At 37.7% G+C, this 27,489-nt stretch overlaps 5 protein-coding genes and 1 long non-coding RNA gene across 14 annotated transcripts; 4 read left to right on the top strand and 2 right to left on the bottom strand.

Annotated features, from left to right (window-relative positions):
* The first annotated feature begins 946 nt into the window (after positions 1-946).
* On the top strand, positions 947-9,704 carry LOC121971073. Of its 2 annotated transcripts, none has more exons than XM_042522168.1 (7): positions 947-1,449; positions 1,539-1,602; positions 4,055-4,178; positions 4,392-4,445; positions 4,866-4,969; positions 7,463-7,501; positions 9,318-9,704. In XM_042522168.1, the coding sequence occupies exons 3-7, from the start codon at positions 4,103-4,105 to the stop codon at positions 9,456-9,458; spliced, it is 414 nt and encodes a 137-aa protein (XP_042378102.1). In that variant the 5' UTR covers positions 947-1,449; positions 1,539-1,602; positions 4,055-4,102; the 3' UTR covers positions 9,459-9,704. The 2 variants fall into 2 exon arrangements, with proteins under 2 accessions (XP_042378102.1, XP_042378101.1); XM_042522167.1 differs by having other exon boundaries at positions 1,534-1,602.
* A 470-nt stretch (positions 9,705-10,174) lies between these two features.
* On the top strand, positions 10,175-14,520 carry LOC121971072 (GPN-loop GTPase 3-like). The gene is made up of 10 exons (XM_042522166.1): positions 10,175-10,338; positions 10,467-10,530; positions 10,608-10,716; positions 10,812-10,893; positions 11,460-11,545; positions 12,257-12,360; positions 12,441-12,571; positions 12,653-12,746; positions 13,386-13,441; positions 14,169-14,520. The coding sequence occupies exons 2-10, from the start codon at positions 10,486-10,488 to the stop codon at positions 14,263-14,265; spliced, it is 804 nt and encodes a 267-aa protein (XP_042378100.1). The 5' UTR covers positions 10,175-10,338; positions 10,467-10,485; the 3' UTR covers positions 14,266-14,520.
* Positions 14,521-15,127: 607 nt separating this feature from the next.
* Positions 15,128-19,782, top strand: LOC121971069 (putative serine/threonine-protein kinase). 8 transcript variants are annotated; one of them, XM_042522163.1, is made up of 8 exons: positions 15,128-15,440; positions 15,519-15,603; positions 16,207-16,332; positions 17,100-17,215; positions 17,704-17,914; positions 17,990-18,227; positions 18,866-19,013; positions 19,215-19,782. In XM_042522163.1, the coding sequence occupies exons 3-8, from the start codon at positions 16,260-16,262 to the stop codon at positions 19,563-19,565; spliced, it is 1,137 nt and encodes a 378-aa protein (XP_042378097.1). In that variant the 5' UTR covers positions 15,128-15,440; positions 15,519-15,603; positions 16,207-16,259; the 3' UTR covers positions 19,566-19,782. The 8 variants fall into 8 exon arrangements, with proteins under 8 accessions (XP_042378097.1, XP_042378095.1, XP_042378096.1 ...); XM_042522161.1 differs by having other exon boundaries at positions 16,191-16,332; XM_042522162.1 differs by having other exon boundaries at positions 15,512-15,603.
* LOC121971071 (clathrin light chain 2-like) lies at positions 19,757-22,285 on the bottom strand. The gene is made up of 3 exons (XM_042522165.1): positions 21,733-22,285; positions 20,390-20,543; positions 19,757-20,302 (listed from the first exon to the last, which is right to left on the bottom strand). Exons 1-3 carry the CDS (start codon positions 22,209-22,211, stop codon positions 19,949-19,951), a joined length of 987 nt encoding a protein of 328 aa, XP_042378099.1. The 5' UTR covers positions 22,212-22,285; the 3' UTR covers positions 19,757-19,948.
* An 898-nt stretch (positions 22,286-23,183) lies between these two features.
* LOC121971068 (probable polyol transporter 4) lies at positions 23,184-26,225 on the bottom strand. Its single transcript, XM_042522155.1, has 2 exons — positions 25,764-26,225; positions 23,184-24,882 (listed from the first exon to the last, which is right to left on the bottom strand). The coding sequence occupies exons 1-2, from the start codon at positions 25,969-25,971 to the stop codon at positions 23,480-23,482; spliced, it is 1,611 nt and encodes a 536-aa protein (XP_042378089.1). The 5' UTR covers positions 25,972-26,225; the 3' UTR covers positions 23,184-23,479.
* A 198-nt stretch (positions 26,226-26,423) lies between these two features.
* LOC121973646 lies at positions 26,424-27,288 on the top strand. The gene is made up of 2 exons (XR_006109693.1): positions 26,424-26,935; positions 27,024-27,288. It is a non-coding gene; the product is annotated as an uncharacterized LOC121973646 (long non-coding RNA).
* The last annotated feature ends 201 nt before the right edge of the window (positions 27,289-27,489 follow it).

Genomic DNA, 27,489 nt, shown 5'->3' with positions numbered 1-27,489 from the left:
TCAAAAGTAATAAAAAAACCCCCTGATCGATAATATTGTAATATTATAACCCTTTGACGCTGGGAATGCACACTAAAATGTTGATGTCATCATAAATTCTTTTTTTTTGGACAATAATACCTTTATTATGCTGTGAATTTAAATCCGGGACAATACTATCCTTTAACAAAAGAAAGGTAATTGCAAAATAACCTGATGAACTAATCCTGCGTAGCCGATCTGGGCTCGTGTAGCCGACAGGAAGGTTGCCTCCGATCGGTCAATGCCCGGTCGAGAAGACCAATGGATATCCGCCCTGCAAAAGCGAGAAGCATCCGACCTAGCAACGCCCGATTGGGAGTGGTGTCTCCGGTCGGGCAATGCCCGATCAAGTAATCAACCGAGTAGCGTCCGATCGACAAGACTAAGAAACATCTGAGTAACCAAGGAATTATTGACCAATGATTTTATATATGAGGTTGTTTTGCAATTACCTTTCTTTTGTTAAAGGGTAGTATTGTCCCGGATTTAAATTCACAGCATAATAAGGGTATTATTATCCAAAAAAAGAAATTTATGATGACATCAGTATTTTAGTGTGCATTCCCAGCATCAAAGGGTTATAATATTACAATGTTACCGGTCAGGGATTTTTTTTGTTACTTTTGAAATCATAAAGATTATTTCGTACTTAAGTCAAACCTCAGGGGTAAATTATAATTCACCCTAATTTTTTTTTTCTCCAATGTGTTTTGCAGCCTACGGCAGCTGCGGATATAGCTCGTAGATGCTCCAATCATTTTCGAGAGTAAGAGAAGTGTCCGCTGTGACTGTGAGCCTTCTTTTATGTGTTTTCTCTTTTAATTATTAAGAAAAAAAATTGTAACCTCTGTTCTGTCTATGGATCCAAACCCGAACACCCGATAACCCGATAAGAACAGTGATCAGTTGCTAAACCCGTTTAAGATTGTAACCGTACCCTTAAACAGGGGAAAAGAAGAGAGGAGAAAAACGAATAGTTCTTCCGTTCGTCTTCCACCGGACGATCGTAACCTCCCTCGTCGCTCGACTGCGTCGCCGCGAAAGCCGGCCGCCCTTCCCTTGCCGCGATCCGAGGCGCCTTCGTCTGTTCCGAGAGATCTGGGAAGTAAGCGCTTGCTTCCTCTAGCATTTAACCGCGACGAGGCCTACTTCGCGAGATAAGGTCGCTGCGATTTCGTCCCCTCCGCGTCACTCAGAAGGCCGAGATCCCTCCCCCCTGGGTTTTGGGATCTGTAGAAGAGCCCCTTTACGCGATTTCCAGCTCGCCGTGTTATTCATCTCGGTGGCTTCCCTTGACCGCGCTAGCCGTGGGCCACGCCTCCTCTCGCGATGACCGGCAGAGCAAGCTGAGTATATATTGTAGCCTTTGAAAAGCGGCTGCAGCGTGTCGAATCCCCTTTATCCTCTTCGTTTGTGATCAATATCTTGGTAAGCCCACAAGGAAATGGGATCAAATGTGATTTTTGTCTTCGCCATTTTAGTTTTCTAAACTCTTTGTTTTGTTTGAATCAGGGCAGCCGCGGTAGGAGGAGGATATTGACTTTAAGATAGGTTTCGGTGCCAACAATCCTCCAGCTCGAGGTAGGATCCTCCCTGTTGCTTAAAGTATTTTACAATGAGTTAGGGTTGCCAACCAAAAGTTTAGCCAATGAGGAGGATTCATCAAGAGGTTGACCATTTTCCATTGGGTTGTATTGTGTTTTCAGTTTCTGTCATCGATATGGTTTGGTGAGATCATAGCCCTAGTTAGGAGCTGCATATGAAACTATGTTGTGTTGCCATTTCAAGCATGCAATCTAATAAGGATGCAGATTGTATATTGCATTACTTTTAAGTCCTATGGTGAAAATATTCCTAATATGGATATATTCAAAATTATCTTTCTTCACCTCGTACCCATCGTAGAGACTAAAACTTTTACCAGGGAAGTTTTGCATTGTTATTCGAGAGAGATCAAGGGTTACTTGTACGCCTTTTTTTAGGCATGGGGATGAAGTGGTCCTAAAACCTAGATCTTGGACTTGAGTTAGGCTTGAAGTGAGTTGTGTGGTGGATTGAGTTGTTGTGCTAATATTTATGCCATCATGAATGCTGGTGCAGCCTTTGTTATTTAATGTTGGTTGAGTGATAGGTGCTAAGTACGTGAGTTGGTTTTAATGATCTTTATGATTGGGATCATCATTAGGACTCAACTCTAACAATACAATGTAGGGTGTTCTTGGTGTGGAATTGTGATGTGTGTCATCGATATGCAACCACACTCAAATATGTTGTGTGTGTTGCACTTGTCACAAAGATTTGGAAGTTAAAGAGGTGAGTCTTAAATTAAGTCTCAAAGTGAGATGATTTTACACTTTGTGATTGACCTACCCTACGTATTGAGTCAATACAATCCACTTTGGGATCATGACATCAGGCCAAACTTTAATCTAGTGATAGAATCTTTGGTTATCAAGTGGAATGTAATATTCTTTAGTGTGATCATGATCTCACACTGTTTGACTCGTGACTATGGTGTTAGATGATAGACATCAATCACTTGAATAAATAAGGTGATGTCAAGAGTTGTTAGACACTGGGTTGAGTTCGAGGTATGAGGTGTTTAGCAATATTTTGTGTTGAGGGTAATTTGAGCATCCTATGGCTAATTTGGTAGAGATGTTAGGTCCTGTGTTGATTAAATCTTTGTGAGAATGTGATGGATAGACTTCGGTTGAAATCCTAACTTGGTAGAAACTCTTTTTTGACCTTTTTAGCTCCTGTGTTGTTTGTTACTTGTCTTGGATTCCTTATGCATTCTTGTGCAGTGCACCACTTTATCAAGTTTAGAGATTCCAAAATTAGAAATTTGGACAGTTGATGCATTCTTCCTTTCAGGTTTATTATGATTGCATGGATTAAGTCTGGTCCTTATGTTTTGATACAAATATAATACTGTAACTCAGTTAAAGTGTGCTAGTAACTATTTTTTTATATTATTATCAGAAATACGTGCACTAACATAAGTATCTGTTGCATGGTTTGATAGCATACCTATCACATGATATTAGTTAGGGCATGCCTAGGAACTTCATATTCAGATATTGGGACACAAACAAGTATATGTTACTTGGGTTCTGTCATACATGGTGGATCACATGATGTTTTGTGGTGATTCATGATTGTTGGGTATTGTTGGTTCTTGACTAGGGAGCACAAAGTTTTAAAATTCCATCCTAAGAGTAGCGATTCCTTAAGCTGAGGGAGATATTTGGGCCTGACGGCTAAAGCACCCCTTGGGATGAGAGAGACATTCTGGCCTAACAGCTGTATCGGCCCCCATAGGCGGTGAGAGATATTTCAGCCTAATAGCCAAACCCCTTTTAGTAAAGAGAGATATTCCAGCCTAACAGCCTAAGTGACCTTCTTGGGCTCAAAAATGGGTGGCAAATCCTTTCGATTGGATAAGAGTCTCCCCACCTTCAAGTAAACATAGAGATTCATGACAAAGTTAGGAACTCATGTAGAGACAGATAAATTTGAAAGATAGTGAAAAATATATTCAACTTATTTATTTTATTTTTCTATCATTATTTGTTTTCTTATGGGAGACTCGGTTCTTACCTTGTACTCATCCTGAAGTTAGTATGAAGTGAGTTGTTAGACATACTATTGCTACTCTTGCTATGAGGCATCACTGCTACCAACATTGAAATCTTGCATGATATGCCTGTTTTTTTTTTCCAAGCAATTTTGTTATGCATTTTTTAATTTATGAGAAATAATTTAGTGGATTTTTTATAGTTTTTATTTGATTGTTCTCAGGACTGATGTTGTGACATTGCTTTTATTATGTTTGTGTGATAATAATGTCTTTTTGTTGATAATCCTGTGTGAGGACATGTGGTGTGCATTGTCTTGTTTCTCTGCAATATAATTCAATAGTCGGCACATACACATATATGCCGATTAAATTATCCACAACCAAGAAAAACTTGCTCGGTGCATGATATCAGTTTTGTTTCTCTCATCTTTGCATCTTCCCATTTCAAAGGTGGGGATCAAGAATTTGCTAGCTTGGGGAGAAGTCAGCAGTGGCAACATGTTCCCTAAGGATTGGACTCCACCTTGTGGCAACTTCTGCACCAAGAAATACTCTAATTTTGTTCAGATTCCATGTTAGTGTCTATCATCTTTCTGCGTTCATGTTCTCCAGATTTTAGATGATATCTGCCAAATATAAGCTTGATGTTTCACTGTTTCTTGGAATTAGGTGTGAATAATTTCTCATTCACTATTTGAATGCAAATAGTCAAGATCTTCTTGCTGATGTCTTGTTCTCCATTTGGAAGAATCCAGTGGACATCTGAAATGATTATTGCTTAACGCAGGGAGAATCTTTTGCAAGAAGGGGTGTGATTCTGATGGAGAGACCTGGGAAGAATGTAAGCATGCCCATTTCTTCACTTCTTTTTCTTGATCTTATTGATATATGTTACTGGAGATTAGGTCAGTGAGAAATCACTTTATCTACTTGATGAATTAACTGGTAATAGCAGTTTCACTTTTAAACTTGTCCTAGTGATAATAATCTTTGTCAAACTATTTCCCATTGCCCTGCCCTGTCTCTGTGCTTGTGAATTAGATCTTGTTTAGTGTTGAATTGCATGATGGAAATGTATGCTTCGCATCTAGGAATGTGAAACATACTGTAAGTTGCAACTTGCTCTTCTTGGGATTGAAATCCAAAGGGCAATCATTTCAAGCAACTTAATTTTGGGAAGCACTATTCAGTTGTTAATTCAAAAATCTACCATTTCCATATTTCTTAACCTGAAAGATCATTTGTTTCTGTGGATTTTCAGGTAAGGATGAATGCAATGAGATATGCTATAAGGACCCTGTTTTGAAGGACCATGAATGGAGCTATTATATTGACAGATCTCCAGGGCATGATAATTACTCTATGGTATGTATCCAAGATTCCCTTCTCTAGATATGCCCATAGTTAATTCATGATAATTTATGGAACGTGGAGATAACATAACTTGCTGTGACTTTTTTGGGTATGCTCAATATGTCACTTGCATTTTCACTGTACTGCTTAAGCTTTGTTCTTTGTCAGTCATGATAATCTAAGATCATTTTGCTTTAAGTAGTCATACTTGGACCTACATTTATGGAAAAATAGTTAAAATAATGACTTTATCATCGGTTCTACTGTTGTGCATTGTTAGCATTCTATTTAGAGTTGAAGCTTGTTGCTATCATTTAATTGACCCCCATGTTTTCATGCTGTCTAAACCAGAAAAAGTGATCAGTTGAGAAGGGAGAAAATATGGTGAGTTTAGACCAGTGAAATGGAATTCTGCTTGTTTGTCTATAATCAAAAGAGAAACTGAAAATAAAACATTAAAAACAAAGAACATGGACAGAGAACGCAGTGAGTGTTATTACTGAACAAACAGAAATGAATGGAATAAAAGATGATAGAGGACAAAGTGTACTACAGGACCTATGTTACTGGATCCTTGTTTCATGATAAAAACAAAACTCATGGTTTCAGCAAGGCATTGAAGACAAAAAAAAAAAAGTTTAAGATCTGTGTATTGTCTAACAATAATTTTGCTTATTTTAGGATTTAGGGTTTCAGATCTTAAACGTAGTAAGATCATTGTTTAAAAGTTGGTCTGAATTTTATACTTGGACTTTCACTTTCACACATTGCTCATCTGAAAGTTAATTAGAGCTCTTTGAAGAAGAGATGATCAATAAAAAGTATGTAATTATGTTATTTTGACCAGTATTGGGTAAAAAAATTTGGCAATGGGAAGCTCAACCAAAGACCCTAGTCTTTGTCCAGTCAAAGTTAGACCGAAGTGAAACTAACGATATAATGCTGTCAGTAAACTAAAATTAAAATATTAGTATAATTACTTTACCTTAATCTATAACCAGCATTCTAACATCGGGGACAAACTTGAATGTTGGAGGATTGCAGCATAATTTGCAAGTTTTGGTTGTCTTTGGTGACAGATAACTGCAAGTCAGTTTTAGGCAAATGGAAAAATGTAAATTCAAATGCAAATAATGCTGGTACCACCGTACCAGTCACTAACTCGCAATGTCAAATTGTATAATAGCTTCTTGTAACCAAATCATTTGAATGACTGCAAGTGTAAGTTCACCTTTTTGTTTATCACTCTTTTATTTTTCTATAAAAAAATATTTTTTTCTATTTATGAAGAAATGGAGTATCATTCAGAAATATTGAAATTGAATGATATTTCTCCATGTCTATATACTTCTAAAATGTTATTAGGCAAGCTGCTATGTGGTTTTTTGAATTGTAAGTCTACTTGTGGCTTCTACAGCATTGATCACTGGTGTCCGCAGACATTCATTTGCCAGCAAATTGCCTATTAAATGTGAAATGTAGGACTAACTGAATTGAGACTATTATCTAGCGAATACCACTCATCTCAAATCAGAACCCTTTTTTTTTGGGCGTCATTCAAGTATCAAGAAATTCTAAAATTTGATTATCCAATTCCTGCAATAGTAAGAGTTGTTACATTGTCAAAATCTCCCCATACTTTTACAAACTCTAGATTATTTACACCCATATAGTTTACAAAACCCTAGCCAGGGTAAAAATTTACAATAACTATACTCTTGTTTGGCGGAGTATGTCCTCACTAGGGTGTAAATCTAGGAGGTGCATTCTGGCTATACTGAAACTTTGGAGTCATTGTGCAGAAAAAGTGAACTTTGGAAGGCACATTTTGACTTTGTTGAAGTACACTAGCATTTTGTAGAAAAGGGTAAAATCTGAATGATATAGTCAAATTCATACAATAGTTTAACATTTGTGCCTTCCCAGGTAGTTACAAGCTTATATTTGAACCATTTGTTTCCAACTTTCTGTTTCCTGTGCATTTCATAATTGTAATGATGAATGAGCAAAAGGAGAAGAAAATTAATTAGTTATCATATTGAAACTGCATGGAAAAAGGTATTATAACATTCAACATTAAGGCACCGAGCTAAAATAATAATAGAATGAACCTAGTTAAAGATATCCAACCTGAGAACAATCTGATAGTGCCATTTAAAATTAAATAGCTACGGAAAATTCATTGGCCTACCATTTTTATTTTCCAAAACAGGAAATAGGTGGATATGTTGGCTCAAATTGCTTCAGAATACCACGTGGATAGTGATATAATAATTTCAAAAAACTTACATAATGTTTCATTCTGTGAAAAGCTGGTATTTATTGTGTATTTGTATATCTTATATTTCCAGATTGTGTAAATGGACAGTGGATCTTGTATGTAGTTGCATAGATTCTTTTGTATCCAAATATTGGCTTTCATTATATCTGCTTTATTTTTTACTTCCCATATCACATATTCTTGCATCTTCAGTGAAATTGTGATGCGTTTTTGTATTCATGCAGGAATGCTTCCGTGCCTGCATTTCTGGCTGTGGTTTCAAGGTATGTTTTTGAAAATCTTAATTACCTGGAATATCTTCCAGAAACACTTTGTGTTCTAAAAGTACTAAGAAGTTGAAACTTTTTTACTTAAATTAAACTGATGGACGAAGGGATCCCTTAACCCCTTTAGGTTCAAAGAACTGACTATCAAAATATAATAGTTCATGTCTCCTTTAGTTTAGGAATAATTAAGTATTCAACTTTGAGGGGTAGATGGCCCATGCCTAGTCCAGACACTACGCTTAGCCATTTTGGCTCACTTTTTTGTGCCATGCTTGGCTTGGTCTGGAGAAGGCGTATGCCTTGCCCTGCGCTCAACATATGGGCCTTGATAATTTAAATTAAAAAGGGGGAAAATCTAAAAATTTGAAAAATTTAAAATACAAAGATTATAATGTTATTTTATAAAATTATAAAAATTAAAATTGATGGTTTTATTAAATACTATTTAAAATATCCAATATTTATAATATTATTAATAAAAAATCAGGCCCTGATGCTTGGGTTGACTTGGTCCCGCACTGCAACCTTAGTGCTTCGTCTAGACCTGCTTGGTGTGTTAGGCCTCACTCCACGATCAATGTCAACTTGGCTCGTGCTGTACATGGCTCAATTTACACCTCTAGTTCAAGTAAATCTTCTGAAACAATTAAATGTATTACATAATATGCAGTTATGTTTGTATATTTAAGAAAATCTTTGACTTTAATTTGGGAACCCTAATCCGATAGGTCCTAATACGATTTGAAAAAAAGGTTACCTTATTGAGGTAACTAAATTTATGGATGGAGATACCTAGTGCTTTCAACTTCAGTGCTTGTTAGTGTTATTGCCACTTGGTCACCGAATGATGTTTGAATATGAATCAGATACATGGACGGTGGTGATGTGGTATTAAGTAAACAAACATACATTCATACATGGAGACAAAATTTATTTATTTTTTTCTTGAGCATATTTAATGTTGTACGTTTTTCTGTGATCCAACTTCCCCATTGCAATCACATTGATATTTCTAATTACAATCAATCATTCAGAGGCAAGTTAGCGAACAATCAGACTACTACAACCATGAATCCTAGCTGCTTTTTATCCATCTCTGGCTTTACACTTCCCTTTCCCTATTGTGTAATTTTCAGAAAAATAAATATGCAAGCCTCCTCACAATAATTCATGAAATAATGAAATCCTCTTTTGAACCCTGGAGGAAGGTAAATTTTATCATATTGCAACAAAACAATTTGGACTCTAGTTATTAACTTTCCTTATGAAATTTTCTTATGCCATCTCGAATTGGCCCATTGGATACTCAGACTCAAACACAATTCTTTTTGTTCATAAATAAGATTATGCCAAAATTTGGATACATGTTCCCCAAGGATTTCACCCAAAATATGTACATAATGATGAAGCTTCATATGGAATTTTATGCCTTTCTCTCTCCCTTGTGGACTTTCAATCCAAGTAAGCAAACTTAAAAGGTATTAATTTTCTCTTTTTAATGGATATTTAATGATAATCTTTCTTAAAGGAGATTGTTTTAACTCTTAATCACTTGGAGTGCAGAGTTCAGCTAGTTTCTACATGTGTCATCATGAAATTGGATGATTGACATTTTGAGTATCACCATTTATAAATAGCACATGTAGGGAAGCTAACAGATTCAAGAGTATCTAATGAGATAATTCTGCGACTAAGTTGTTTTTGTTTGAACCTTTAAGTTTTAACTCCTGCCTCTGTGGCATTATTTTATGTTATTCAATTTTGCTTTGTATATTTGCCATTCCATTGTAGCTGATTCGATATTGTTTGACAGTTTAATGTTCTACAAGAGATGGTCAACCAAATTCAACCGAACAGGCCACCAAAGCCGCAAACTGAAGTTAAACCTAAACCTATCCCGCAACATTCTGAACCTACTACAGCCTCGGACGAGCTGCCTTGTTCGTCTGCGTGAGCAAACACTGACCGCCTATTGTTTCAGAAGAAGTCGTATACTTTAGGCATCCTCCCCTAACACACACTCCAGCCTTTTGTTTTTTTTTTTTAATGGTGCAATGCATTGTGCAACTCAATTTTCTCATACAAGCATACAGATAGAAGATGCTCTTTCACTTCACTGTTAACCTTTCGCAAATCGCAGAACACAGACACAAACTGATTGGTCTGATTGTGGTCATTCTTGGAAACTGTCCTTGTTATACTTGGTGAGTATTCGATTCCAGTTACAAGTGAAACATCGTGATCAATAGAAAGGAAACAGAGTGGTCACTATTTGAACTACTTTAGCTGTGACTTGTGAGTGCCTTCTTGTTGTTGCTAGATGCCATCTCTTGCAAAATCAATTTGCTATTCGTCTATATTGGTCATCTCAGCGGGCGCTGTGATTGGGAAAGAAGGGAATCAATAATACCAGCGTGGTGCGGTGTCGGCTGCCTTGCGGTCCAAGAAAGAAAAAAGGATTACAGGAAAAAGAATTATAAAAATATTTTTTATTATCCACTGTTTTGTTGACGGAAAAAAAAGAGGAGAAAATTTCAAAACTTAAATTTTATTTACTATAAAAAAATAGTACAGTTCTCCTATAAAATATGTTAAAAAGGAAGTTTCTAAAATTTTTAATATTTTTTACATTTTATTATATCCGATAGCTAGAGATACTTTATAACCTCTCGGCTGCCGCCCTAGGGTTCGAGATCACGTCGTCGAGATCTCTTCCGTCGAACACGCGACCGCCTCTTACGACAGACGGGCGGCCGTTTCAAGTCTCAAATCGAAAGAGCCGGAGAAGCGCAAGAACCAAAGCGAACACCGGCGGAATCAAGAGAAGACAAGAGGCTACCTCTCTTATCCTTGCCTCTTTTCCTCTGCAACAGCAACGATAACAACAACAAAAACTTAGGGTTTTAGGGTTTAGCGATTAATGCTCGATCAATTGATTGACCGATCTAGTTATCGTTTGTAGGCAATCGGAGCCGCTCGGTATGGGTTTTGCGCAGCTCGTCATCGGACCTGCTGGAAGCGGCAAGGTAATGCACTGTTTCTTTCCCGAACCATTAATTCCTTTTTCTTTGCTTCTCGCTGATCATTTCTACTAGCACTCCAGTCGACCTACTGTTCTAGTTTATACGAACATTGCGTGGCTGCGAGAAGGACTATTCATATAGTGAACTTGGACCCAGCGGCTGAACAGTTCAACTATCCTGTCGCTATGGGCACGTTCTCCTTTTCTCCATCTCTATTTCTTGGTTAAATTGTGCATCTGACTGATTATTGATTGACTCGTTCATCTGCTGTCATGCCCCTGCAGATATTAGAGAGCTCATATCTTTGGATGATGTTACGGAGGAACTTGGCTTGGGCCCTAATGGAGGGCTTCTCTACTGCATGGAGTATCCTTCACTTCGTTCCATTACCTTTTAAACCTCCCCTATGTTTTTTTTTGGGAATTACACAAATTTTTGGTAGCCTAGTTTAAATTTCTAATGTTTGCAGTATATATATGGATATTCATTCCTTTTTTTTTGGGTATGATTTCTCATCATAAAAGATTTATATATGATAGACTGTTAGTTCTGAGGCATGTTCTCACACCTTTATCATAGTGTGGTAAAATTTGTGATGGGTGACTTAATCTCAATTCCCTTCTTAGAAATAATGCGGAAGCTTATACTGCAGAAGTTAGTCAAAACCTTGATAACATTCGTTGTGATAGAGACATTCATTGTGATCCCATGAAAAATGGTCTCAACAATTTTTATTTTTTATTTTTTGAAGAAAAGAGAACCTTTTTTTTTTTTTTTGAAGAGTAAGCATAGAGCATCCTGTATTCTGTTATTATTTCTGGTCTTCTTGGTTAAGAAGATATAGTCCTTTTGGATTAGTTAAATCATTTTTTTTATCAAAAAAATCAATTACTGTATTGTAATTTTTATTTGCTTTTCTTTAACAATTTCAGACACTTTGAAGATAACTTAGATGATTGGTTGGCAGATGAGCTTGAGAACTATTTGGATGATGACTATCTTATTTTTGACTGTCCAGGTAATAATTGTGGATGATAATAAAATTGATAGGCTTTATTTTCCATAAAGGTGATGACCAAAGTCTCTCTCTCTCTCTTTTTTTTTTTTTAATCTCATTGGGTTAATTAGGCATAATTTCCGTTAAATATGTTGAGAAGATGTACTGCCTGTGAAAATGAAACCTTATGGCAATTTCATTAAGTTTATTTAGTTAATGTAATAAAAAAGAAATTTAATTTCTTTTAACCTTACATCCAATAGAGCTCAATGATGATGTTGATGAATTTCATTCATAAGTTGGGAGTGTACGAATTTTTTGCCCCAGCTTATTTCAGACTAACATAAGAAATTACTGTAGTCAAAGCTGTGTACTATTTTCTTGCAGTTTGAAATCCTAAAAAAAAGGGTGTCTATTTGTTTTTATAGTCGGTGGCCCTTCATTTACCCTGTTGGATCTGGAGATGTGCACCAATTTATTTTAGATTTTCTGTACAATGGTTTCCCAAAGTATCAACCCCAAGTATTTTCCCATATATTTGATTTGAGTTTAACTTCTGCCAGCTTGTATATCATTTTTTGATCATTAGACATTGATAACTCTGGTTATTTATTCATAATTCATATTGATCCCATTCAAAATGTCCATGACTTTCATGATTATTGGCCATTTGCATAGGGTGTGCATACTACTTTTGGTTGTTACATAATATCATTGCTTTATGATCCGCAGGTCAGATTGAACTCTTTTCCCATGTCCCTGCTTTAAAGAACTTTGTGGAACATCTAAAGCGTAAGAATTTCAATGTTTGTGCTGTATACTTGCTTGATTCACAGGTTTGTTCTTATTTTTCTCTGTTCTTCAAGAAAATTTCTTCTATTGAAAATTCACATGGAACAATTTTTTTCTATTCCAGTTCATGACTGATGTGACAAAGTATATAAGTGGTTGTCTTGCGTCTCTTTCTGCTATGGTTCAACTTGAACTACCTCATGTCAACATTCTTTCAAAGATGGACTTGGTGCCAAACAAAAAGGATGTTAATGAGTGGGTTATTTTACTTGGCTCTTTCTTTATTTTATTATTATTTTTCTAGTTGTGTCCTCATCTCAAAATTTTGGATTATAGTTATTTAAATCCTGAAGCATCAGTTCTACTGTCTGAATTGAATCAGCATATGGCTCCTCAATTTGCAAAGCTAAACAAGGCTTTGGCAGAACTGGTATGAGTAAAGAAAATTTTAATCACCAGTTATTTTCTTTTTTGCATTCTACTTGAATCATTTTCTTAGCTCTACCATCTCTTTCCATGTTATGTCCATACTGATAGGCAATCTGTTGTAAATCTATTGATGCTTAATTTGTTGGAGAATGTAAATCAAATTGTTCTTGATATGCACAATTTAGGTTTTTTAAAATTAGGGAATGGAAATTAAATATCTTTGATTAAGTAACTTAGTTTGGAATGCTCATACAACTGAGATGCATATTAATCCTATAGAGCAGTATATTTTAGAGTGATCATTTTAAATATCATATTATTTTTATTCCTGCTCAGCTTATGATGACTAGCTTTCTACACTGATTCAATGTTTTTTGCTCATATTTTAGATAGTGAAAGCGGTAGAGGATTTTTGTTTATACTTCATAGGATAGTAAAAAATGTTAAACTTACAGTATCTTGGTATATTACAGTTTGAATACTGGTGATTCTAGAAGTGTTAATGAATACAGTTAATAATACCAACTTGTAGCTTTGAGAAAGAAAATTATTAAGGTTCCTGGTACAAGCTGAATCTGTGAAGTTTGTATTGTTATTTATTTATTCAAATATCTGTTTTAATTTTGTGCACTTTGTGCAGATTGATGATTTCAGCATGGTTAACTTCATACCCCTTGACTTGAGGAAGGATAGCAGGTAAAGTTCTTGTTTTTATGCTTATCTGTAAGTTATACTTAATAAGCTGGCAGGCAGACAGTGAAAATTGAATCCCTAAAACAATATTTGAAATGGGGACTGCCAGTCAGACCCTGAGGATACATTGAGACAGTGTCATTTTAATTCACTAATGAAACTACTCTATGCTACCATATATCAGGTTTTATGATTCTTATGTAGACATATATTTTGACTGTCATCATGTTACATGCAATAACAAGTTTCCATCGCATAGTTGATTTCTTCTTTTTGCTTGTGTATTGAAATTTTCTTAGGAAGTGGGTTCTCATGACTCTGTTTAATACCATACATTTCTCAATTCCCAATTAGATACATCATTTTTTTACTTCTAGAACATCGGATAATTGTGCCCAATTTTGCATCCTCTCGAGTGTGACACTAGATGCACGACTAGTTTTTTTGAGAGGGCATAATACAACAACAATTAAACCTTATCCCATTAGGTAGGGTCGACTGAAAGTTTCTGTGACTCAGAAGGATGGTTCGAGTAGATGTGCTTAATACTTTAATTCGCTAATAGTTTTTTTTAATCTCTTCTAATATATTACTTCAAAATGGTCTAATTTATCTATCTAGTTTAGCGTCGAAATCATATTGTAGGTGTTGGCCTGTACGACCTATTATTCGGCTTTACGAAGAAGCATCCTCAAAGATGCGTCTAACTTGTTTTACTCTCTGAATGCAGTATTGCATACGTGTTATCGTATATTGACAATTGCATCCAGTTCGGTGAAGACGCAGAAGTGAAGATTAGAGATTTTGATCCTGAGGAAGATGTATAAATTCCATTTCTTCGCCTAAGAAAGTTAAAGAGTGTTGCTGGATGAGGATCTGAACTGGGAGTCTAGGAAGAGGCTTAAAGAATGGGACCAATTGAATCCTAATTATCTGTGGGCTAAGTTTGCTCGCGTGTATTAGTTTTGCTAAGCTAGTCTTGATCATTCGACCATATGAACTAAGATCTATCACTTTTACTAATTCTTTTTCTGTCTTTTGTCCATATTAGCTGCAATGAAAACATTTATAGTATTGACTAATGGCTTGTTCTTATTGATAGCGTATCATCCTCGGCCATTCATTTCTGAGCAACTCTTCTGTAAATGTAATTTAAGCGTATCGTATTCAAATGTGCAGAGGTGGAGGCCTAGAAAATGAGGAAGAGCAAGATAAATTTGTTCGTTTATATTTACTTCAACTTTGTTGACTTAGAGATGTGGATAGCCAATCTTGAGATAGTTGAATTGACTCTTCTACCTCTCTCTATTATTTTTTTTTTTTGGGGGGTTTTATTCGGAATAGTCAGAAATTTATCAAAGAACGTTTCAAATAACCTTTGAAGCATAATAAAAAGGTAAGTGTCTAAACTTGGCAGATAGCACTCAACGGCTCCAGTTTCATGGGGTAGCTGAATAAAGCAAATTGTTTTTTTGATTTAATTTGGTTAAAAAATAATGAATAATTTCATATTAATTTTTTTATTGTGATTTTAGTTAAATTTAAGTAATATTGAATAAATTGTTAAAAAGTTTTTATTTGAAATTAATTTATATATATTAGGATAAAAATATTTTTGAGATGAAAAAAATATTACGCACTGTTCTACTTTTTCTTAAAATGGGGTGCTCTTTTCACATTATCGACGGCGACTTTTTTCATATTTGCCAAAAGAACAGATGGGAACGACAAGACTCTCCGTCACCATCTCCCACCGCCGGATGGCGATCTGCGCCGCACCGATGGCCGAGAAAAAACCGGCAGCTCCCGTTTTTACCGTGCACTAGTCCTTGGGACTTCCCTCCCCAGAATTGTACCCTGATTCGGATTCAGGTCGTTGCCTCGGTGGCGATCTGGAGTTTGATGGTTGGTGGTCGTTTTGGGGCGTCGCTTTAGTCGCTGTCGTTACCTTGGGGCAAATGATCGCATCGAAGGGTATTAAGTGGAGACGCGGGTACTCGAGGTCAGGGTTTCTGGTAAAACTCCACATTTCATGCCTTGAATAATCCCTCTTTGACGGATTCAGTGAGTTAGGGATCAGCGGAGACGACTGGTTTAAAATAGGCAAAAGCATCGATTGTCAGCTTCTGTCGTCACAGCGCCGAGGGAATTGGATCTTGAAAGAGGTTCGATCTCAAACACTTCCATTTGAGGTTTTTTTTTTTTTTTTTGCCAGTTTCTATGATTTTGTGGTCTTTTCGATGTTTTAGGAGAATAATATACATCTTCCGAGTGTGATTCGTGATTTCTTAAATGTTTCTTTCGTAAGAATGAGATTTTTAAAAAAAAAACCGCCGAGCTGTTTGCACTTTTTACCGAACAACTGCGAGCTGACTTTTGAGATGGTGTAGTGAAATGCGCCTTTGTTCACCATTTTTGGGGTTGTGATCTAGATTAAGATGTACAGGTTCATTAAAAAAAAAAAAAGCTTTGCATGTTATTCGCTTACAGTAGAACGTAGTGAAAGTCTTGTTGTTGCAGCAGCTAAGGTACCATTTCTATTGTTATGTAGCATCATCGTCCATTCCAATCTCTTGTGTTCATGTTCTCTTAAAGTCATTCTTATTGACTTGGTAATCGCATTTGGATGACTATGGATATGCACTTTATGCTCAAACAAACTGTTTGTATGATGTTTGAATTCGCTGAACTTCTTTATATGAAGCTTTGATTTGTTGAGATAACTAACCATTGTATTTTTCTTTTCTGAAAGATCATAATAATGTCAGGTTGAGGCAACATGCAGAATTATTATTTGTGGAGGTGACCGAAATAAGTGAACATGAGTTGTTCTTGTTTTGGTGCTTTGTTTTCCTGCAAAAAACATATTAAGCCTACTGAACAGCGCTCCAATGGTAATCAACTGCGGCAATCAGCAATCTAAACTGTTTACGGTTATCACTTTCAACAATTAGTTTATGTTATTTTCTTTCATTTATTTAAGGCCTGTGATATTCTAGGTAACAAAAATTTGTAATTTGCCATAGCTCTGTGAAGATGAATATTCAGTGCTTTCAATTCTAGAGAATCATCTCACCAAAAAGCAATTTGTAGAATCGACTGTTATGTGCATTGTAACATATTTTTGAAGCTCAATGGAGAGATAAAATTCATTTGACTGAACCCAATAGTTGGGATAAACACCGATTGACAACTCTGTATGTAATTTTCTCTGTCTTCTTCATGCAACTTTAGTTACACTGAGAGGTACTGGACAATTACCAGGTAAATATATGTTAATGGGAATATATTAATTGGTAGGTTGTGAGTGCTCCAAATATTTTTAACTTAATAGAATTTTACCACAATTTTTTAAACAGACAGGAAACGGACCGTTGATTTCTTAGATAATCTCACTCAGCACAGCCTTTCCATGATCCTTGAGCCTATTATCTCAGGATCTTATTTCTGACTAACCACACAACTTAGAAATAACATATTTAGTCTTCTAAACATATTCAAACTGGGCACTTCTTGTCACTTGTATAAATGATGTGATTATAGGTAATTTATAGATTTATCATAGGTCACTTAAACATCTTATTCAATTAATTCCATTTTTGCTCCACATTAGTGTTTGTATTGTAAGCTGCTTCATTAATTCCCTTATTTCTCTGTTCAGGATTTTTATCAGTCAAGAATATAAGACTTTTCTCATACGTTGAGCTAAAATCAGCTACAGTCAATTTTCATCCAAGCAACAAGATTGGCCAGGGTGGTTTTGGAACAGTATACAAGGTAAGTGAGGAAATCTTATTGCGGGAGCTTTTGACACTGTAGTTAGAGAATATCACAGTTTCTCTTAGGGAAATTTGCATTTGGGATTTTATATTCTTTTTGATTCATTGATAATGCATTAATCTGAGTTCCTTTGGCATCTCTCAAGAGTAACCTATCATGTGTGTATCTGGAAATGTAATTGCATCTTTATAAACTGCCTTTATACAGTTTGCGGTATAGTGACTGTTGAATTTTAGAGTGAAGAACCTGAGATGATTGTTAGCATCACATCATTTTACTGGCCATTCTGTGCTCCAATTAGCATGCATAAGTTATTTTTACTCAGGCAAGCTTACTAACACAGTAATAACTATGTTGTGGAAGCTTATGTTGACCTTATGATAAATTGGAAATTTAAACTTCTTTCCAAACTCATGGATGTTGGTTAAAAGCAAAATGTTTCCCAAATGTGATTCATTTTTAATTTGTTTTTATTATTCTACCAGGGAGTTCTTATGAATGGAGTAGTTGTTGCAATAAAGGTACTCTCCACAGAATCTCGGCAAGGAGTCAGCGAATTCTTGACTGAGATTGATGTCATTACAAATGTCAAGCATCCAAACCTTGTTGAGCTTATTGGTTGCTGTGTCGAGAGCAGTAACCGCATTTTAGTATATGAATTCTTGGAAAATAGTAGTCTTGATCGTGCATTACTGGGTAAATACGAAATTTTCAGAAGATTGATGATAAATTGAACATATATTTCATTCTTGATTGTTAGTTATGTTCTAGGTCGAAACTGTGATGCCAGCAAGCTGAACTGGCACATCAGGTCAGAGATTTGTTTGGGAATTGCCAGGGGAATTATTCATCTTCACGAGGATCTTGTACCACCGATTGTTCATAGAGACATCAAACCTAGCAATATTCTCCTCGACAGTAATTTTGCCCCCAAGATTGGAGATTTTGGTGTGGCCAAGCTATTTCCTGATAATATTACTCACATCAGTACACGCGTAGCAGGAACAACGTATGGTTTGGTTAACCTTTTCACTTCTTTATACAAATAATCCATTTATATATGCATGACCAACCACCAACTGTTCAAAAATTGTCTTACATAATTTCACTGTCTAAGCATCGTTTTCATAAAGCCACAGAAATGAAATATGTACATTTTTTGTGTTTGCTAAAGATGTAATAGCAATTTATGATCTAATAGTCTGCTCTCAGGATTTCTTAGTTCAAGGATAAACTTATAGCTAGAGGTATTATTACAAAATGTTAGGTACGTTGAAATTTGCTCAAGTTGGTTCTGTGATTTACTGAGCAGCTACCTACAACTTGAGGGAAAACAAATGGAGTTGAATCGTGTTCGAAAATTAGTATTTTTTTTTTTTTTGGCGTAAGACAATTACAAATAGTGGAATACAATTCAAGTTGAAAATTCAGCAAATTAGATGAAACTACTTCCTTGTAATAAATAACATACTATAGCAACCATTTTCTGTAATGCTTTCAATATTGTCAGATTAGCTAACATCGAGCCAGAATGAATTCCTGAACCGGCAACGCCTAAATTAGCCAGCATCACTATTTCATTGGAGATCGATTCATAGACTTAATTGTTTCTCTTTTGGTTCTAAATTATGCTAATGTTTGATGCAGTGGTTACCTGGCACCTGAGTATGCTTTGCAGGGACATTTAACCAAGAAAGCTGACATATATAGCTTCGGAGTAGTCCTTCTCGAAATAATTACTGGCAGAAGCAACTCAAGGTCATTTTCAGAATGCGGGAAACCACTTTTGGAATGGGTAAGGACTAATTTCTACTAGCAATGTGCTATTTAGTCTTGGGTATCATTGTCTCACCTTTAAATGAACAAATCTTTGATTTTTCTGGTACAAATTACAACCTTCTAGCTCAGTGGGTGGTTGTTATATGTATCGTTAATCATCGCGTACATGCTTTAGTTGCAAACATTCAAATTGAATATTGTTGCCATTCACTCACAGGTATGGAGTTTGTTTGAAGAAAATAGCCTTATTGAGGTGGTAGATCCGGCTCTGGAGGAGTACCCCCAAGAACAAGTCTTGAGGTATACAAAGGTAGCACTTTTCTGCACACAAGCAGCAGCTGCGCGGCGGCCATCCATGCTCCAAGTGGTAGACATGCTAAGTATGCCGGTGCAACTTAACGATGAGGAGATTACCATCCCTTGTTACATGGAAGAAGACTCGAGAAAATTTATTAGGGGCTTCAGAGCGAAAAATTCCAACAGTTCGCGGAAGTATTCCACGAGTACTGATACAACCATCCCATTCACCTCGAGTCAAGTTACTTTCACTGAAATATCTCCGAGATGAGCATCAACGCAAAAGCAGGGTAGCATGCGACATTCTTTTCATGAGTCTCATGGAGAATTCCAACCCTAGAACACAATTCGGGTGAGCATGTCTTGAACTCTGAGACTTTCATTATTTTTTTTTCCTTTCAAGTTTGTAATCAATATATTTTCCTCAATATGTTTGTATATATTACGATGTAATCATGCAAAGAAAGTAGAAATTTCAAGAGTGTCTATGGATTTTCTTGACTATGTTAAACAACGCAGGCAAATAAAAAAGCAGTTCTGACAACTGTGTCAAAACGAACCTTAAGAATAGCATCCATGAAGAATGGTTTAGATATGGTTGCAAGGATTCTCACATAGTTTATTCTGAAACAAGTGTCATTAAAACTGTCTCTTCTAAGTTGCGGTGCTGTCAGGTGGAGATGATTCACTAGTTGCTGTTTCCGGCTTGCTTCCGGTGGTGACTGCGGCGTCAGCAGCCACAGCATTAGCTGGGGCAGGTGGAACCAGTTTCAGATGTGGCGGTGTATCATGCTTGAGCTTTATCATAATCTGCAGCATCCTTGAAAGATCAGTGGGTTTGCCAGGCTTTGGTCCCTGGATGACCACGATTGAGGGTTTCTTGTCTTGGTCTTTCCTGGCCTTCCTTTTCTCAATGTTTGGTATTTCATGAGGTATCAGCTCCGTGATTGCTTTCCAGTAATGTTTGTCTACATTAGCATAGAACTTCTCCTGATGTGCTAGGAATAGCTGTGTAAAAGAAGCGATAAGTTGGTCCGTGTAGATTAGTTGATCCTACAAAAAAAAAAAAAGAGTAAATAATCTGGTAACTGATACCTTCTCCCTTTCTCTAGTTTGGACCTTGTTTGTCTCGCAATTCAATTTCCTTTTCTCATGGAATGCTATCTTGTACTCTTCAGCTTCAGCAATAATCTGGTTCCGCATCTCCTTCTCCTTCAATTCTTTTTCCTCAAGTAGGATTGCATTTTGCCTACATAGATGAGGCAAAAGTTGTAGTGTTCTTCCAGAAAACCAAGATATAACATGAAAACAACATCACACCAGCAGAGTAATCAAACTCTTTTGTACTTTTTGTTTGCAATCCATTTCAATTCAAATTGAACAGTTTGTAAAAAGAATGCTCCAAATGAATTTTGTGAGGTAAGATGCAACTTGACAAAATGTGTTGTGTTGATAGAAATCTAAATCTTAAAGAGTTAATCATGAAAAAAATATATATGAAACAAAAATATGTAGGATAATGATAGCAATCTAATCTTTAAAGTATGTGCCAAAAAGTGGCTGGATCATTCTCACTGAAGATTCAGCTTGAATATTTAACTTGATCTGGCATGATATTGCAGATCTATTCCATAGTCGACAAAGTTTATATGAACAGTTCTTCAAATATATGCACAATTGGACCGAGCAAATCAGGCGGTCCATTGTCTTGAATAATAAAATGCATGAATTAGTATAAACAAAAAGTATGCAATTATAGTTTCTATCCAGGGTCTTCCTTGACCTTATTGAATCAACGAGTTTCAAAGTCTTGATATTGACCTATTCACATTCTCATAAGAATGCAATGAGAATGCAACCCAACAACATGGTGGCTACCACAGTTGAAAGATATAAAGCTTGCACTTGAGACGATGGATCACTTTATAGAAGCAACTAGTTTCACCAATGGGTCATACTAAGCCTCGCCTTATCTTGCAAGTTTTAGACTATTTGATCTGCTAACACATAGGCAATATAAAGTTATGAACCTTGAAATGGCACTCGGGATTTCATACATCAAAACCTGAAGAACATAAAATTGTTCTACTAAACACTGTCGCTTTGCATAAAAGATCCTTTCACTCGACACAACTTCTAAAAGATACCATGGAGTCGTAACGAGGGGAAAAAAATCCCAATGTCCAACATAGAAAGAAAAAAATAGACGGAGATCAAGTTCCTTCTGAGAAAAGACAAACTTGATTGATTGACGCAGAGAGGAAAATCTATGCTCGCAACTTTTAATTTTAAAGTATATATAAGAATACCAGGCTTCACACTTCAAGACAAGAATATATGCTAAAAGGTGGAAACTTGAGACGCCAGAATCAACATATGAAAAAAATGCAGAAGAAATAAGGGCATCAAGCAAGCAGATCGTGAAAGGAAGGACTCACCGACGCCATTCCCGCAGGAGAAAACCCTCCTCCGGCTCCATCTCGGTGGGCGGAGGCAGTACCGGCCCATCCGAAGAGAACACCCCGTCGTGATCCACCTCCCCGAAGCGCTTCCCGTTGGATTCCAGCACGGGATCCGAGAAGTCAGTAGGGAGAGCTTCCCCTCGGAAGCCGTAACCCACGGGAGAAGTGGGGAAGCTGCCGCCGTCTTCGCCCGAGACGTGGCGGACGGGGACGTCGTGGAGTCCAAAAGCGCCATCGGACGGCGCATCATCGAGGTCATCGAGACCGACGTCCTCGGAGGGGGAGAACGCGGGCGAGAAGGCGTCGAAGCGCTGCGACGGAAGTCGGGGGTCGTAGCCCAGGTAACCGTCGTCGTCGTCGTCGTCGAAGGGACGAGTGGTAGTCCTCACCGTCGAAACCTCCTCATCGTCGCCGCCGTCTCCGACGGTGAAGGCATCGTCGAAGGAAGAAGACATCGCCTTTCCCCTCGCCCCCGAAACCCTCGCCCCCTTTTTGGCAACCGGCGAACAAACAAAAGGCAAGCGAGTGATATTTATGCATATATAAAGCAGCGGCGAAGCGATAAGAGTGAGCCATTGCCAGGCGGTCGGAATCATGTCATTTATTATTTTATTATATCGGCCTGCTCCGAAGGCGGTAAAAAACGACACGGTATAATACGAAGGGCAAGGCTGCTACAATATTAAATCGGGCCCATTTTCTAAATACGCCCTTCGAAGTTGGGATATTTCGTAATCTACTAGCCCAAGTTCAAACTAAATTTAGTCTTACTTTATATTTCAAAACTCATATAATAACTCGACAAGGAGTTTCTTCTTAGACAATTCTGTGATTCTTTGGCCTAAAAGAGCATAATAGTGACTAGAGTAGAATGTGATATTGAGTGTGTTATCTTAGAGAACAGTAGGATAGGCATAATGTTCATTGGCGATGTGTATGTTGTCGGAGATGTCAAGGTTGATGATACTTCGACAAAGGGTGGGTAACGAGATGTTCACCAATGAGAACTATACTCGTGGAACACCACATGTTGTAAGGAAACAACTGTAGTGATTGTTAGAATCATAGGCATTGAACAAGCAACAAAGATACTAGATCTTCTTAGAGGAAATGAAAATGTGCTTACTTCGTTGTTCAACTAAAGATAGCTTATGTGGAACCTTATTAAGAGTCCACCGCAGGAGGCAATCGTTCAAGTCGAAGTGACCGTGACTGAATCCTAATGTGGAAGCATGTGCACTCCATGGTTAGACATGAAATAGAGGATGCCACTAGAATTTGGATGATGATGATGAAAAGCTTGGTATGTTCTCACCAATCTAACTGAAAAGAATGAGTTTCTTGTCGAACCATTCCAAAATCAGCATTTTATGAGTGTTAGCAGAATATGTACCGTGTTAGCTCAATTGACACTTGAAAGCCAGAAAGAAAACAATGGCAGGTGGCTGTTAAGCTCTTGCCTTCAACCTTCTTGAGAGTATTTGGCTACAATTCATTCTTTTCTGTAATCAAATGTACTATAATTAGAATGACATCCAGATAAATATGAGAATCAATCCAAATTTCGAGTAAACACTGTTGAAGCACTGCTACATTCCCATTTGGATCAAATCCTTCAAGCTGGATATTTTGCAGCAAGCGCACAGTTGAAGGAATGATGGGAAAAAAATGATAGGATCATGTTGAATGACTGCAATAATAAAACTTTCTTGAAACAATGATGCTAAGAAACAGTGATGCTATGGCGCTGGTCAATGTGCTCCTTTTGCACCAAATGCTCGACGTCACCGAGTTCCACTTCAACTCTTTGCCACTCCCTACCACTCTGGAACAACATCTCAATCTGTTCTAGAGATTTGCCTTTGGTTTCAGGAACATACACATATACAAATATCACAGATACTGCTGAAATTGCTGAAAAAATGAAGAAGGCTCCTGCCACGGAAAGGATCCGGCACAAAGACAGGAAAGACATAGCAATCATACCACTGCTTACTCTATTTCCTACACTTCCTAATGCAGCTGCCTGTGCACGCAAACGGAGAGGGTAGATTTCAGAGCTCAATACCCAACAAACAGGGCCAATTCCTACAGAAAAGAATGCCACATTTCCGCAGACAGATAGTATTGCCACCAAAAGACCTGCTTTTAGTGAGACCAGGCCATGCCCAAGCAGTGTGAGAGCTAGTGCCAAAGTGAACAGGCAAACAGTCATACCGACAGTGCTAACATATAGCAAAGGCTTTCTGCCAACTCTGTCGATCAGCATGATTGCAACTAAGATGAACACAGTTTTAGTAAAGCCAACAGCAACAGTTGCAGCAAGCAGCTTGTTATCAGATTTGATTCCGGCATCTCTGAATATGGTTGGGCTGTAATACACAGTCGCATCAATACCAGTGATTTGCTGAAAGCACTGAATGCCAATACCTGTAATCAGCATCCTACCAAGTGCCGGGGATGGACTTAGAAACTCCATCCACACAGCCTTTTCCTTTGTTCCCTTTGCACCACCAGCAGCTTCCTCTATTTCAGCCAATCTCTTCTCAACTTGTTCCTTATTCTCTGTTATCTTCATTAGCACTGATCTTGCTTCATCTACTCGATTCTGCAAAACCAGCCATCTAGGAGATTCAGGGATAACAAGCAATGCAAACCCAATGAAAACAGATGGAAGAATCCCAATGCCAAGCATTATCCTCCAATTTATGTGTTCTGAAAGATCGGAGAATGCATAGTTTGATATGTATCCAAGAAGAATTCCAAGATTGATAAAAATCTCAGGAAAGGAAGTGAAAGATCCTCGAGAAACAGTAGGTGATATCTCCGCAATGTAAACAGGTGCAATCATGACACCAAAACCTATTCCGACTCCAGCCAAAAGCCTGCCTATGATCAGCACTCGGAAAGATGGTGCAAAGGCCATTACTGCAGCACCAATTTGAAAAATTATCGCAGCTAAACCAATAGTCCACTTACGGCCAATAGCATCTGAGGTTCTTCCAGCTGCTAAACTACCTATAAGGGAAATGATGCTCAAGCACCCAACAAGGATTTCTTGCTGGACTTCTGTAATGTGCAAATCCTTTTGAATGAAAAGGATGCATCCACTCATAACGCCCACATCTAAAAAAATAGGCAATAGGAGAAAAGTTAAGTCGACATGCTTTATATTCAACATATTTAAGAACACAAAGCATCTCTAATGCCTACAATGTTCCTTAAAGCAATTAAAGAAATTACTATCATCATGTCTTCAAAGTAGCTCTTGAGACATTGCAAATTGCACAATACATTCTCCACCTAAGGAGCTTACTATTTGAACAATAAAATCAATTGCTGCCCAACAGGGAACAATATCTTCAGCGAACAAGATAAACAGTGTTTCTGATAAATTTCACAAGGTAAACAGACAAAGTATGGTATTAAGGAGATGAAAGATAAAGGAACAATCAAAATTAAATAATGTATCTACTAAAATTATATAATAAAATATTATTGATCATATTATTGGATAAGCATTTATTCATGCATGGCCTTTGTCAGAATCAAGCTCCAAGGAACTCGACAAATAATTCTTAACATCAGAGAAAGCACAATATGACATTACTTCATCATAGTAAAGTTGCGTGATAGCATATTACCATAATGATACAGGCATGAAGAGTATATCTCCAGAATTTTATTGAGGGAAACTTTTAATATCAAAAAGTAAAAAAGCATCACCAATTCAATGATTTGTAGTGCTATCTAATTAATGCTCAAAGAGCACCAGTGACTGTGCAATTACATGAAACCTCTCTTAGATTCCGGTTAGTCAATGGCAGAATCTGGCAATTACGGATATGAATGCAATCATAAATTTAGACCTAACAAATGCCGTTGCATATGACAGATCCGAGAGACCTCCATCTACATCTCCAGTCTCCACATGGCATTCAAAATACATCTAGGGAAACATAAAAAAAAAAACTAAACTTTAGGCAAAAAGGAGAGGTTTTTCTCACCATATCCCAGAAGGACGGAGTTCAGAGATGCAAAGATAGCACAGGCGAAGACATATCTCCTGCTTTCGCTCCCCCGTTCTGGGTTGTGCTCCACGAGCTCGTCTCCGATTCTCCCATACTTCCCTTTGCCTCCAAGACCGGGAAGCCTCGAGATCCCGTTCCCGTTGCCAGCTCCGTTGCCGGTCGCCCCGTCAACGCCGTACGCCATCGCTCACTCTCTTCTCCTCTTCCTCTAAGGAGTCTGAGGAAAGAGAGAGAAATACCGCCCAGGATCTGGTAAAGCCTTTTTGTTTCGATCAGCCGCAAGAAACTTTGCAGATTTCGCACGATTTGGACGAAGACCGGCGCCGACGCCGATGACTTGATCGGGGTCGGTTTTATTCGCTTGGCTACTGCCATTTTGTGAATATTTTTTTCGATAACCATCGTGAACACAATTTCGTACCCATCGTATACCTTTATGTTCATTTCTCAGACAACGTTCGGGCCCCCAAGTTGTCGAGTTCAAACGTGGAAACCGTCGGCGGAAGCGACGACTGTTGATTTATCTAAGTCTTTTTTTTGTACACCCAACATCAGAGCGTCATCTCCCGAGCGCCGTTGAAAAGCCTTTCCCCTACGAGGTTGACGGTCCTGATCATCGAGTGAATGGATGGGTTGTAAAGTTAGGTAGTAAGACATCGCCTCCGCCAATAAGGTAGATTCCTGCTCGGCGCGTTGAGTTGACTGGAATCCAACAGCGCGGATCCTTGCATCAGTTTCCTTGCACCATCCCTGGATCACAAACAATCATTTAAAAGATTAGCATGTGCATTGCACGTGCACGTGAGAACACAACTCACGCAGAAATCATTCTCACGTGGAGCTCTAATCTCTCACCTTCGGCCACCATCCACGATCCGTCGGCGCCTTCTTCCGCCTCGCCCAAGCCCTAACCTCTCGCCATCTTCCACCTCCGCCGTCCGCTGGCACCGTCTTCCACCTCGTCGACAAATTTCGAAGCCCTAACCCCTCCCCGACGGCCTCTAGAACTGAAGTTCGACGGCCTCCAGCGGATCCTACTCACGCAGAGACCCACCGCGATCCGGCGGCGACGACTCGGTTCCCTGACTCCTCCGAGGCCCAGCCCTGCTCGCGACCGGTGATGGCCCAAGCTCTGCCGCCGTTTCTGCGTGAGTTCAACTTTGAGCTTTCCTTTAAGTCCAATTTCCCCTATAATTGAAACACTCCCTCTTGTTCCTCTTAAACTGAAACCAATAGGCAGATTATTATAACTCCGAGCTTCACCCCTCCGACGTCCGGCGACGCCCAGCCCTGCCCTCCACTGTTGGTTCTAGCAAGTTTGAGTTTTCCTTTAATTTCTTCCTATTTAAATGTTTGATTTCCAGATTTACAACAGCATGAGGATCTTTATAATATCTGTTTAAAACTATATTTTTGTCGATTTTGTTTCATTTGTAATTTGCTAACTGAGTTTAAGAATTTGTATAATTTAAGTTTGCTATCAAATGTACTTACTGTAAAATCTTTAGAAAAACCTCTATGTATGGCTCTTCATCAGACAATTTCATTTCAAACTCCTCCAATTATTTTTCTTGGTAGAGGATGATTCAAAAGCAAAGTTAATTTAGTCATGAGATAGCTTAAAGCACTAAGTTTATGTTTTACTTATTGCTTATTAACAAAATCAGATAAGTTATGTGGTACTTATTGCTTATTTTCTATT

The sequence above is a fragment of the Zingiber officinale genome, chromosome 4A (genome assembly GCF_018446385.1).
Source record: "Zingiber officinale cultivar Zhangliang chromosome 4A, Zo_v1.1, whole genome shotgun sequence".
NCBI lineage: Eukaryota > Viridiplantae > Streptophyta > Magnoliopsida > Zingiberales > Zingiberaceae > Zingiber > Zingiber officinale.
The sequence above is the reverse complement of the archived record's forward strand: the minus strand, read 5'-3'. Positions and strand labels throughout refer to the sequence as shown.